At 37.6% G+C, this 13,333-nt stretch overlaps 2 protein-coding genes across 3 annotated transcripts in view; both read left to right on the forward strand.

The window, feature by feature from the left end:
- The window catches only part of MGAT4D (MGAT4 family member D), a 66,744-nt gene extending 63,997 nt beyond the window's left edge, over positions 1-2,747 (forward strand). For both annotated transcript variants that reach the window (XR_015250209.1, XM_086704183.1), the window contains one exon: positions 1,661-2,747. Coding sequence is in view for 1 of the 2 variants with exons in the window: in XM_086704183.1 (XP_086560309.1) it covers positions 1,661-1,669 (9 nt within the window). In the remaining variant the exon portion in view is untranslated. The remainder of the gene's footprint in view (positions 1-1,660) is intronic.
- Positions 2,748-8,576: 5,829 nt separating this feature from the next.
- Positions 8,577-13,333, forward strand: part of CLGN (calmegin) — a 50,602-nt gene continuing 45,845 nt past the window's right edge. The window contains exon 1 of the mRNA XM_025921355.2: positions 8,577-8,707. The gene's annotated coding sequence lies outside the window, so the exon portion shown is untranslated. The remainder of the gene's footprint in view (positions 8,708-13,333) is intronic.

A 13,333-nucleotide genomic window follows, 5' to 3' on the forward strand; every position in this document is an offset into this window, starting at 1 on the left:
AAGAGTTTAGATATTACATTTCAACTTCTGTCAACTTTTAATTTTATCAAGTAAAATAAAATTTACATTCATGACCCCAGCAAGATAAATGTCACCCTCTTTTCTTTAACCAGGTCTAACATAGCAACACTTTAATATTCATTTCTTTAAGTCTTTTTAAAAAACTTCTATGTAAAATTTGTTCCTTAACCAGTTAAATTATATATTACACTTCTCACAAAACTTTTTAAAATGTAAGATAAATTTTCTATAGTTCATTAAGGAGAAGAATAGTTTGGTTAATTTCTATTCATCTAGCTAGTAGTTCAAAAACAATAATTTAATAAAAAAATTTATCTTGGTGATGAATATTCTAAGTTTTAAATTTTTAAAAATTTTGCCTGCCATCAATTTAAATGTTCTTTATCATTTCATGTTCTACGTCTATAATAAACATAAAAGAGGTTTAGAAACAACTAAAATATTTCTGTATGAATAATTTCTGAAAACTCAAATAAGATACTTAGTTTTTCTATTAGTTGGTAAGGAAGAGAATAGTGTGTTTTTATAATTTGCCAGCGCTGCATCCTACATGAAAAGTTATTTTTGTTTTACTGCGGCTCACTGGGCATAGGGCAAAGTGTTTCAATGTGTTGAAGTAGGGTTACCAAATAAGATACAGGATACTTAATTAACTTTGAATTTAGTTAAACAATCACTTTTTTTTTTTTTTGTATGTGTGACCCATTTGTTTTATTGCTGTTGCTAAATCTACTAAGCCTCGTTGGAGGTGATGGAGGAAGTAGATATCTCCCATCAAAATGCTTTAATTGAATTATTTGAGTTTATGCCTTTGACTTTTACTGAATAACAATATATGGCATATTTGCATGTTTTTCAAGACTATTATTTAAAGTTTTGTTTTGTTTTTTTTTAATGTAAAGATACATGTGACAACTTTCTCTTAATTAGAAAAAGGATATTCTTTCCCAAGGAGTAGTCATGATTTCTTTGGCCCATTGTGGGTATTTTTGTTCCCTTTGACTAACAAGAAATTCAAAACTAATTTAATATGAAATGTAGTACTCATATTTTCTTGCATTCACAGCAAAATTTCTCCAGTTCTAATTTTATATTTAGTCTCTGATTTTCTTTCATATATTAGTGTTAAAAGATTATTATGTTTCAATTTTATGTTTGTCTCAATCTTAAATCTTTCCTATATTTATTTATATTTTAAATTATAAAAATAAAGTGAATGTTTAAAGATATCTGGATATTGTCATATTAGGGACATCTGGCTGGCTCAGTAGAGCATGCAACTCTTAATCTCGGGGTTGTGAATTCGAGCCCCATGTTAGGTGTAGAGTTTATTTAAAAATATTTGTACCTTATCTATAACAGTTGGTTGGCTTTAGTGATAATCCCAGGTATCCCAGTGATGGAAATCTACTTTCAATAATTTTAACACCATGATGGTATTAAAATTGATATTGTCTAATACATCTGAAGAATCATGTCTTTGCCAATTTAAATATTCTTCTCTACTTATAAGGTAAAAGAGTGGTCAAAAGGATAAAGAATGTTATCAAAATATTTCATAAAAATAATTATATCCTTGTGAATTAACTAATTTCTATTTAATTTTCTAGATATTATACATTTCTTGTTTTTATTTCAGAAAATATGAAGATAATAAGCATAACAAGAAAAATTCTGTAATACATTGGAACCTCAAATAAGCCTGATTTCTCATGGCATCTTTCAGAAATTATAATAATGAAAATGCATAATCGTATAGAAAAGAATTCAGAAATTAACACACTTGTAGGCTTGAAAGTGTTAAGCTCCCTCTTATGTCAAGGAAAATTACAGTGTTTATTTATGATGTTTGTACCCTTACTATTATAATTTAATTTAAAAAATAGTAAAGGCAGGGAAGTTTTTGAAAATTAAGAAATGAATTTTGTTGACGTAGTTATGCTATCACATAATCTTAATAAATAGCTAATAGTTCAGAAACTTGTCATGGATAGGTTCTGTGTAAATTGGTATATGTTCTTATCCATTTTGTTAGGACATCTAAAGAAAGCACAATTTAAGCCTGGGTCTGGCAGTGCCACAATATCTTCTTGTCTTTTAAATAAGTGCATTTAAAACTATAAACTTACCCCTAAAGTGCTGTTTGAACTGGTTTACCAACCTCTTTATATTTATGTATTCTGATAGTCATTCAGTTCTAAAAGATTTTGTAATTTCTCTTATTATTACTTTCTTAGCTCATGGGTTATTTGGGAGTGTTTTTTTTTTTTTCAAATATGTTGGTTTTTGCCATCTTTTACTGTTGATTTCTCATTTAATTACATTGTTCTTAGTGGATTTTATCTGTGTGATGAGATTTGAGAATTGTTAAGAATGCTTATGTTTCATGTGAATTTGAAAAGAATGTATAGTGTCTGTAGACTCCCTTTAAAATATGTTGCATTCATTTGTTTCTTATAAATGTGTTTTGTGCTTTGAAAACGTCTTCTTAAATAGTCCCAATTATTGGGTGCAGAATTCTCTTATATCAGGCTTTTTAATTTACTTATTCAGGTTTTTAAAATTCTTCCTAATTTTTGTCTGCTTGATTATCAGTTTCTTATAGGAGTCTATTAAACTCCACTATTCTTCTTGTTATTCTGTTGAGTTTTATTTTATCTATTTTGAGAGATAATAAGAGATATTTCTTCTTCCTTCTTATTCATCAATAAAATATGAAAATTGTACTTCCTATTGTGTATTACCTATCCTTGAGTGCCAAAACTTTACATATCTACCTCAGTATGAACTGTGTCACATACCAACATATAAAAAGAATATGAAAGATGTTCACATGTGTCCATTTCAGTCTCTCCTTTTAGAAAAGAAGAAGCAATATGTCAAGTATATTTCAGTGAATCTGGGTTAGGGTGGTTGGTGGGGGGAGAAGAAGAAAAGACATTACATGGATGTTACCTGTGGCAGATGCTAGAAGAAAAAAAAGAGAGAGAAGTTGAAGAGAAGCCTTAAAGATTCAACACAATAACTGTTACCCTTAATGAAATGATTCCAGAACAGAGAATTTTGGCAGTCAACACAAAGCATTTCCAGAAAATGTTCATAGTGTAGCCAGGAGAGACACCCCCAATTTCCATCCCCATCTCTTCTGCCCAATTGCTGGATGTTTGGACCATTTCACTCCTCACCCATGGTCCCTGGACTGAGGTGTCTGAGAAAGGGGTGATTTGGAGAATCCCTGACACTCATCTGGGATAAGCAGAGCAAATAGCACTTATTGGCTGTTTTGGGCATTGTTTTATAACATTCATACTGATTTCGCTTTTAAAAGTCACTTTCCCTCAAGCATATGTATGAAAGCACATGATATATTTTATGCCCTTGGCTCAATATAACAGATGAGTTTGTAGAAACCACATTCAGACAAATTTCTACTGAAATCTTGCCCCCCTCCCCCAAACACTACTTTTGAAGTAAATAGAAGCTCTGCAAACTTTGGAGACATGATAGGTAAAATTCCCTTTTACAAAAAATTCAAGTATTGAGATAAGCTACCAACAACTGCACTATTTACCATTGAAGTAAACAGTAACATGGTAATATAACTAATATTAGCAGTAATAGTAAATGTGACTACACTCTTGGGGAGAGGGAGAGTTAACCCTCTACCAACATAGGTGTATAAAAGTATCTCCGGGTTTGTTGTACACTCTTAATACGGACCATCCACCCTGTGGCAGAATTTCAGTAATTATCTGGGCAGGCATTTTCCTATGAAAACTAATTACATTTTTAGATGTTGTGTTATTAATAGCCAGTCATAGGCAACAAATTATGAGGAACTTTATGTGAGCTGATAGGTTTTTGTTTTGCTGATACTAGTTTTCTTTCTAAAAGCCCAGATAAAATGATTTCTTAGAATGCAGTTTACCAAAATTGATGTGAGTAGAAACAAAGTTTAAAAAAAATTTTTTTTAAATACGAAATTTATTGTCCAGTTGGTTTCCATACAACACCGAGTGCTCATCCCAATAGGTGCCCTCCTCAATGCCCATTAACCACTTTCCCCTCTCTCCCACCCCCCCCATCAACCCGCAGTTTATTCTCAGTTTTTAAGAGTCTCTTATGGTTTGCCTCCCTCCCTCTCTAACTTTTTTTTTTCCTTTCCCTCCCCCATGGTCTTCTGTTAAGTTTCTCAGGATCCACATAGGAGCGAAAACATATGGTATCTGTCTTTCTCTGTATGACTTATTTCACTTACATAACACTCTCCAGTTCCATCCACATTGCTACAAAGGGCCATATTTCATTCTTTCTCATTGCCAAGTAGTATTCCATTGTGTATATAAATCACAATTTCTTTATCCATTCATCAGTTGATGGACATTTAGGCTGTTTCCATAATTTGGCTATTGTTGAAAGTGCTGCTATAAACATTGGGGTACAAGTGCCCCTATGCATCAGCACTCCTGTATCCCTTGGGTAAATTCCTAGCAGTGCTATTTCTGGGTCATAGGGTAGATCTATTTTTAATTTTTTGAGGAATCTCCACACTGTTTTCCAGACCGGCTGCACCAGTTTGCATTGCCACCAACAGTGCAAGAGGGTTCCTGTTTTTCCATATCCTCTCCAGCATCTATAGGCTCCTGATTTGTTTATTTTAGCCACTCTGACTGGCATGGGGTAATATCTCAGTGTGGTTTTGATTTGCATTTCCCTGAGGAGCAGTGAGTTGAGCATCTTTTCATGTGCCTGTTGGCCATCTGGATGTCTTCTTTAGAGAAGTGTCTATTCATGTTTTCTGCCCATTTCTTCACTGGATTATTTGTTTTTCGGGTGTGGCGTTTGGTGAGTTCCTTATAGATTTTGGATACTAGCCCTTTGTCCGATATGTCATTTGCAAATATCTTTTCCCATTCTGTCAGTTGCCTTTTAGTTTTGTTGATTGTTTCCTTTGCAGTGCAGAAGCTTTTTATCTTCATGAGGTCCCTACAGTTCATTTTTGCTTTTAATTCCCTTGCCTTTGGAGATGTGAGACAGAAAGTTTAAACCAATAAATTTTCATAGAAGAAATAGAGAAATTTATTGAGAAATTATAAGCACAAAGAGCCACCAGGCCCAGATGATTGCACAGGGGAACTTAACTAAACTCCTAGAAACCGGATAGTCCCAATGTTTTAACATTGTTTCAGAGTATAGCAAATAAAGGAAAATTCACAAATTCTTTTAATGATGTAAGTATAACATGAATACCTGGTCCTAATAATGATAGCACAAAAAAGAAAACCACAGGCCTATACCATTTATGACAACTGATGCAAAAATCTTAAATGCAATATTAGAAATAAATTCCCAAGCCACGCTAAGAAAACAACATACCATGACCTGGTTTTTTTAATACCAGAGGTGTAAAAATCTGGGTAGGATTCTTACTAATAGGTCTAAGGAGAAGAATCAAATTATTACCTCCATAGATGCTGAAAAAAGCCTTTGGAAAAAAGGCAAGACCTATTTTCAATAAGAATATTAAAGAAAATTGCAATGAATGGATACTTTCTTAACATGATAAAATTAAAGGCCAGATAAAAAACACATATGAAAAATGCATGTCTAAAAGTATGTCTAAAAAAATTACTTGTTTATATGAAATTAGAATCTCATGGGGTGTTGTGTATTTTAATTTGCTAAATCTGACAATCATAAATACAAGGTATGTACCTCAATCCTAAAAATGGTTCTTTATTTAATGGGGAAACACTGGAGGCATTTCTACTAACATCAGAAAACAGAGCAAATGATCCCCTGCTATCTTCAGGACTGTTAAATTGTTCTGGCAATGTTAGCCAGTGAAATTTGATAAGAAAAAAAGATTATAGGCATAAGAATTGGAAAATAAGTAAAATTCTGCTTGAAGAAGTCAGGGGACTTAATCACAAAACTAATTCAAATAAAATAATTTAGCAAGGAATCAGAATATAAATTTGGCATTCAAAAATTATTAACTACTTGGGTGCCTGGGTGGCTCAGTCAGTTAAATGTCAGACTCTTGATTTCAGCTCAGGTCATGATCTCAGGGTCGTGGGATCAAGCCCCACGTCGGCCTCTGTGCTGGACATGGAGCCTGCTTGAGATTCTCAGATTCTCCCTCCCTCTACTTCCCCCTCCCCCACTCCTGCTCATGTGTGCACTGTCTCTCAAAAAAAAAATTACATATATATGTATATATAATATATATATAAATGAGTAACTTCTTAAAAGTGAAAATAAATCCTTAGATTATGTGATGAATGAGAAAATCTCTTTTATAACAGCAGTGAAAAAGATTCAGGAACAAACCTAGGAAGAAATGTACAAAACCAGGAAACCGTTTGAAAGTGATGGAAATATCCTGTATTTTGATTGTGGAAGTGATTTCAAAGGTGTATACATACACCTGTCAAATTGTAAACTTTAAATGAATGATAGTTATTGTATGTAAATCTCAATAAAGTTGATCTAAAGGTAAACTACTGTGTAAAACCTATATGAGGAAGGCTATGAAACTCTCCTAAAGATGCAAGAGGAGACTCAAGCAAATAGACCTCTCTCTTCTTGGACAGGATATCTCATCAAAATATTAGTTCTTCCTAAGTTAACTTAAAATTTTATTGTGATTCCAATAAATATGCGAACAATCCTTTTTTTCCTGGAGGTTGGCATATTGATATTCAAGTTCATATGGAAAAAAAACCCATTCAGGAATATCTAGAAAAGCACTGAAAAGGAAGTGCTAAGAGGGCATCTGAAACAACCAGATACTAAAACATTTTTCAAAGCCTCTATAATTAAAATAGTGTGATACTTTGTGCTAGTGCTACGCAAATCAGTGAAATAGAATCAAAAGTCCAGAAATATACCCAAGTAAATATGGATATTTAGTAAATGATAAAAGCAGTATCTTAAATCACTGGGCAAAGAGATATTCTGATGATATTGGGGCAACTGGATAGCCATTTAAAGAAATATTTACATGTTACAGAAAAATAAACTTCAAATAATAAACTTATAATAAAAAGTATAATAAATAAAGTATAATAGTATAATAAAAAACTATAATAAAAAAGAAATAATAAAATTATATAAGTATTAAAATATAGATGAACCTGGAGTAGGGAAAGGTATTCAATGACTCAAAATCTGGACGCAATAAGAAGGAAACATTGTCCTTATGCGTAAAAATTTATCCGACCTCACAAGATCAAAACCAGGGCAGGCGCCTGGGTGGCTCAGTTAAAGTGCTGGATTTTGGCTCAGGTTGTGATCTTGCCATTCCAGAGTTCAAGCCCTGTGACAGGCTCTGTACTGACAGTTTAGAGCCTGGAGACTGTTTCAGATTCTGTATCTACCTCTTTCTTTCTCTCTGTCCCTCTCCTGCTTGTGCTCTCTCTTTCAAAAATAAACATTAAAATCTTTTTTTAAATTGAAACTACACTGAGATATCAGTTATGAGGTTGACAAAAATTCAAATGCTTGACAATGCATTCTGTTGGGTAAGGTTATGTGGAAAATAAACACTCTCATACACTGGAAATACAAAATGATAGAAGTCCTAAGGAGAGGATTTGGTATGCATAAGAAAACTACATAGCATTTAAAACCACATTGAGACATCATTGATTGGTCTCTAGAAAGACTAAGATTGACCATACTATGCAATAGTGAAAATGTAGTGTAACTGGAATTCTCATACATTCTGGTGGGGATGTAAAACAGCCATTTTGGAAGCTTGTTCAGCATTTTTTAAAACAGTTAAACATATGCCTACTATACATCCCAAACATTCTAATTCAGTCAAGATTTGCTATAAAATATTAGCAAAATATGTATGATCCACTATCAATGAGGCAAAGAAACTTGAGATTCAATACTACCTTTATGTTGTATTTTTAATTTTGGTGTGTTTGGTTAAAAGTACAGACTATGAGAGAGATGGGCCTGGATTTAAACCCTATTTCCACCATTTGTTAATCATAGATTCAGGCAAGTAATTATCTTTAGTTCCTTCACCAGGGTTGTGATGGTTAAATAAAATAATGTAAAACCCCTGGAGTACAGAGAACACAATAAATATTAGCAATTTCAGAAAGAAAATGTGTTACGTTAACATTTAATACGTCTATACTTAACCACACACCCACACGAAATAGGAAGCCTCCCTGCTGTGCACAACGACCTCTCTTAACATCTAGAACTCTAGGAAAGGCCTGGGGTACTAACTGGACACTGTTAAAAAATGTGAGTTATATAAAACTCAGGATCCATTTATGTGCAATAGCAGGCACTACCCCTCTGGTTGCAGAGAGGGCAAGAAGGAGAAACACTTCGGGCTAAGAGGGAGGAATTCGTGCCCGGCCATCCCACTTCACTCCTGGACCGCTGAGCAGGCGCGAGGCCCAAGGGCGCGCCTTACGGCGGGCCCCCGCAGCTGCAGCCTCCCCTGGCTGGGCAGCGACCCCCCCGCGCCAGTTGAACCTCCACGCAGGTGCGCGCGGGCCGCCGCCTCCTCCCTGCCTGCGGCCGCTCGCGCATGCGCGGTTAGCAGTCGCTTCTGGGCGGCCGCCGGCGGGATTGGTCTGGGGAGACGCGGGGACCAAGTGGCAGCGACTCGGACATCTGAGCTGCCACTGCTGAAAACGGGCCCGCAAGACAGGTGCGTGGGCAGTACTCCACTTTCCTACTGCCCTTTGCGCTCCGGCTAGAGTGAGGAATCGGGAGTCATTGCATTTACGCCCAGGGAGGGGATTCCTGGGCCGCACCCCTTTCTTTGGCGACCCGCCAGGCTGAACAGGTTGGGGCCAGGTGAGGGAGTGGTTCTTGAGTTCTGGGATGGAGGTGCCCCGAGCGAGGTTCTTGGGTGGGCTGTCCTGTCCTCGGGAGGAGAAAAGCCACCAAGGGCGGCGGGAGTTGATGCCACATCAGGTCCGTTGGGTCCTCCGGAACCGCTGTGTCCACCTGCTGCGCTGAGGCGGGGGCTGGGGCGCCGAGGAGGCTGGTGTTCTCTGCCTCCAAGGCTTGCGGGGCTCCAGCGAGCCGAGTCCGTTATTCCAGCGGTTACCATTTCAGCCCCATTCCAAGCTCGAGCCCCGGCGCGCGCTCCCGAGGGGTGTATGGAAGGCCGGGGCGTGTCAGGGCGCGGCTCACCCCACCCACTAGTTTTAAAATCGTGAGCAAAAACAAAAAAGGCTCAGTTTACGCAATTCCCAGCTTTGTAAAGACGAACAGATTCAACCCTCTTGGCAGTGGTGGCCTGTAATTCCTGGCCACTCCCTAGATGCTCTGCTTGGAGCCACGTGTGTGCCTCCAGGGACTGAGCAAAAGAGTTGGGTTGAATCCAGTGAAGCCCTAATTACTATAGACTCATTATCGCCTAAAGCCTGCTTACGATCAATCAAGACATTTTAGCTGATATTGTTTTAGCATCGCCCAAGTAACAAGAAGGCATTTGCTTGGGATTTAAAATCAAGTGTCAATAAAGCTCAGAAGGGGAGGGGGTGGTGCAAGGAGCTAGAAAGTAAATTGAATGGCCATGGGAAGAAGTCTCAAATTAGAAGAGTTAATTTATTTTGAAAATTTTGCTGCATAAAAGCCATTAAAACCCTGATGTAGTCGTAAGATTTACTTAAAAACTTTTTAAGAGGGGCGCCTGGGTGGCTCAGTCGGTTAAGTGTCCGACTACGGCTCAGGTCATGATCTCACGGTTCGTGGGTTCGAGGCCCGAATCGGGCTCTGTGCTGACAGCTCGGAGCTTGGAGCCCGCTTCTGATTCTGTGTCTCCCTCTCTCTCTGCCCCTCCCCTGCTCACACTGTCTCTGTCTTTCAATAATAAATAAACATTAAAAAAAATTTAAAGAAATTTTTTTAAGAAAAAAAATTCTTAAAGTTTTTACATCACTCTATGTCATTTAATCATTCGAGGTATCCTTCCTTTTGGTCACCTTAAGTTGGCCTCTCTTCACTTTACAGTTTTGCCTTCATATTTAATTGGTTTGGTCTTCCAGTACCATGTAGACCTATCCCTGATGCCTTGGAACGAGATAATCGATATTAGGGTTACCTGGGTGGCTCAGTTGGTTAAGCTTGGGACTCTTGATCCTGGCTCAGTTCATGATATCATGGTTGGTGAGTCAGCCCCATCTCTGGCTCTGTAATGACAGCGTGGAGCCTGCTTGGAATTTTCTGTCTCCCTCTCTCTCTCTGCCCCTCCCCGCCTCTCAGAAATAAATAAACATTACAAAAAAATTTTTTTAATGTTTTTACTTATTTTTGAGACAGAGAGAGAGAGCCTGAGCAGGGGAGGGGCAGACAGAGAGAGAGACACAGAATCCGAAACAGGCTCCAGGCTCTGAGCTGTCAGCACAGAGCCTGACGTGGGGCTCGAACTCACAGACTGTGAGATCATGACTTGAGCTGAAGTCAGACACTTAACCAACTGAGCCACCCAGGTGCCTCATAAATAAACATTTTTTAATTAAACAAAGATAATTATATTATCTAGTTGATAAAGTTAATTGTGTATGAATGATGCAAGTATGTTGATGGATCTCTAGAAATTGAACAGTATTATAAATTAGCCTTACTGCTTTTCAGGACCGAGTTTTAGTGCTCTTAATTAGAAAGCTAGAATTGTCCATTTTAATAGACCTTTAAATCATGTAGTTTAACTCTTCCACTTGGCAAAATGAAAAACAAAACAAGCCCAAAGCAGTTTTAACCTCTTGCCTTTTTAATAATAGAACTAGAAGCTTGGTGTGGTAGTGCCAAGTTCAGTGTATAACTTTCTGTTGTATCATCTTGTAGTTGGGTTCCTCCTGAAGCTGCAGGACAACTAAGACTTTAAAAATAGTGACTTTGAAACACCACTTTTGAGGCATACCAGTGTTGGGGGAGTCCTCAGTGAAGATGAACAACAGAAGGGCCTCTCAGTTATAAGATACAGCATACAGAAAAGTATTAATGTGTTACAGAGTTGAGTGTTGGAGAGAAAGAAAGGAATTTGAAAAGGACAGAATTTATGCTGAGCACTACGAAGAACTACTGTACATTTTTATAAACAGTAAGACTTGTTTTCGAAAACTCATGCTAGAGAGAAGGTAGAGAGGATAGATTTGGAGATTGGCAAGACTGGAAGTGAAGAGGCAAAGTGGGAGTTTGTTGATCCTCTTCAGAAATGATAGGTTCCTAAATCAGGCTGTGTCGTGGGGATAGACTGAGGCATTTAAGAAATGCCCAAATGCGTTCAGTTGCCAGTGACATGGGGGATCAGTAAGAAACAATAGTCTTATGATAATGGCAAAGTAACTTGACTGATTTAGCTGACTGGAGGTATGGTTAATGGAAGCAGAGCGTTCAGGAGATAAGAGAAGCAGATTTGGGTGGAAAGCCCACGTTCAAATTAGCAGAAGCTTTGGGACACCCTTGAAGATGGATAGTGATTTGAAATCAAGGAGTGCTTGGGAAAAAAAAATAGTTACAAACAGGGAGGGGTGGGGAGGCAAACCACAAGAGACTCTCAAATACAGAGAACAAACTGAGGGTGGATGGGGAGGTGGGGGAGAGGGGAAAGTGGGTGATGGGCATTGAGGAGGACACTTGTTGGGATGAGCACTGGGTGTTGTATGTAAGCCAACTTGACAATAAATTATATTTGTAAAAAAAAATGAGTGCTTTTTGAGCTGTGGGTAAGATTTGGGAGTCCTTACCTAGCTTTTATAGGTAGAAATCAAGGGTATATATAATGTAAGAAGAGAGCATGGGGATGGAACCCTAAGGAATAGCAACATTTACAGAAGATTGGAGAAAGTGCCCATGAAGCGGGCAGAGAAGATGAAGAGAATCGAGAATCAGGAACAGGGACATAAAAACCAAGGGAGGAGATGACTCCAAGAAGAAAGCAGTCAGGAGAACAGTAGGCAATAGAATTAAAAATGACTTTGTTAGTAGCATCAGTTTCAAAGAAGTTGAATCAAGAAGCTCAGGAATGGTAAAAGTATTAGTTTTCATTGCTGCCAGAACTTATCCCACAAATGTAGGATCTTAAAGCAATACAGATTTATTTTCTCACAGTTCTATAGGCCAGAAGTCTGACACAGTCTCACAGAGCTAACATCAAGGCGTAGGCCAGGCATCACTGTTTACTAGAAGCTCTGGGAAAGTTCTGCTTCCTTGTTCATTCAGGTTGGTGGCAGAACTCTGTTTCTTGTGGCTGTAGGACTAAGGTTCCTGTTTGTTGACAGTCAGCTGAGGGCTGTTTTCAGCCTCTAGAGATTATTCACATTGCTTGGCTTACGGCCCCCTTCCTCCGTCTACAAGGTCTCTCTGGTGGGTGAAGTTCCTCCTACTCTTCAAATCTCTTCTACCCATCTCTCAAGGACTTTCTCTTCTACTTTTAAGGGCCCATGTAATTAAATTGGGCCCACCTGGATAATCCAGCATAGTCCCTCTATTTTAGGGTCAGCTAATTAGCAACCTTAATTCCATCTTTAAAGCCCTTTTTGCTATATGAGGTAACATTCACAAGACCCAAGTATTAGGGTGTAAATATCTTTGGGGGGGGTCATTATTCTGTCTACCGTAGGAAAGTAGAAGTATTATTAACAGTTAATGAAAACATACCTTCTAGCTTTGTTAAGGAGAGGAGATACCTAGATACATTTATGTTATCTGGCATGTGATAATTATAGTTCCGATAGTAAGCCAATTATCTTCTTAAATGTCTTAAAATTTATATGAGCACTGTAAAATTTTAAAGGGTCATAGTGATGTATTACCATGAAGTTGTTAGTTTTTATATTTTTATATAGGCTTAAGCTGCTTTAAAATCTTTGCTGGAAAGATTTTAAAAGCCATTTAAACTATATATGCATAAGTCATAGTTTGGATACACATAAAAAAAGGATTTTCAAGTAAAAAACCCACAGAAACCAAAATATATGTCTAAAGGATGGAAGAGAAAATATTTAACTTTATATTTTATAGGCCTAGAACTTTATTTTTTTAATAGTTATTTAATTATTATTTTTGAGAGAGAGAGGGAGCACAAGCAGGGGAGGGGCAGAGAGAGAAGGTGACATAGAATCTGAAGCAGGCTCCAGGCTCTGAACTGTCAGTGTAAAGCCCAATGCGGGGCTTGACCCATGAGCAGTGAGATCATGACCTGAGCCGAAGTCGGATGCTTAACTGATTGAGCCACCCAGGCACCCCAGGCCTAGAACTTTAATGTCATTTGTTCTAATCTTAGAGCCTGAGTAAAAGGAATGTATAGCCTGAAACTAGACCT

The sequence above is a fragment of the Puma concolor genome, chromosome B1, assembly GCF_028749965.1.
Source record: "Puma concolor isolate L17-30 chromosome B1, mPumCon1.1.hap2, whole genome shotgun sequence".
Classification (NCBI taxonomy): domain Eukaryota; kingdom Metazoa; phylum Chordata; class Mammalia; order Carnivora; family Felidae; genus Puma; species Puma concolor.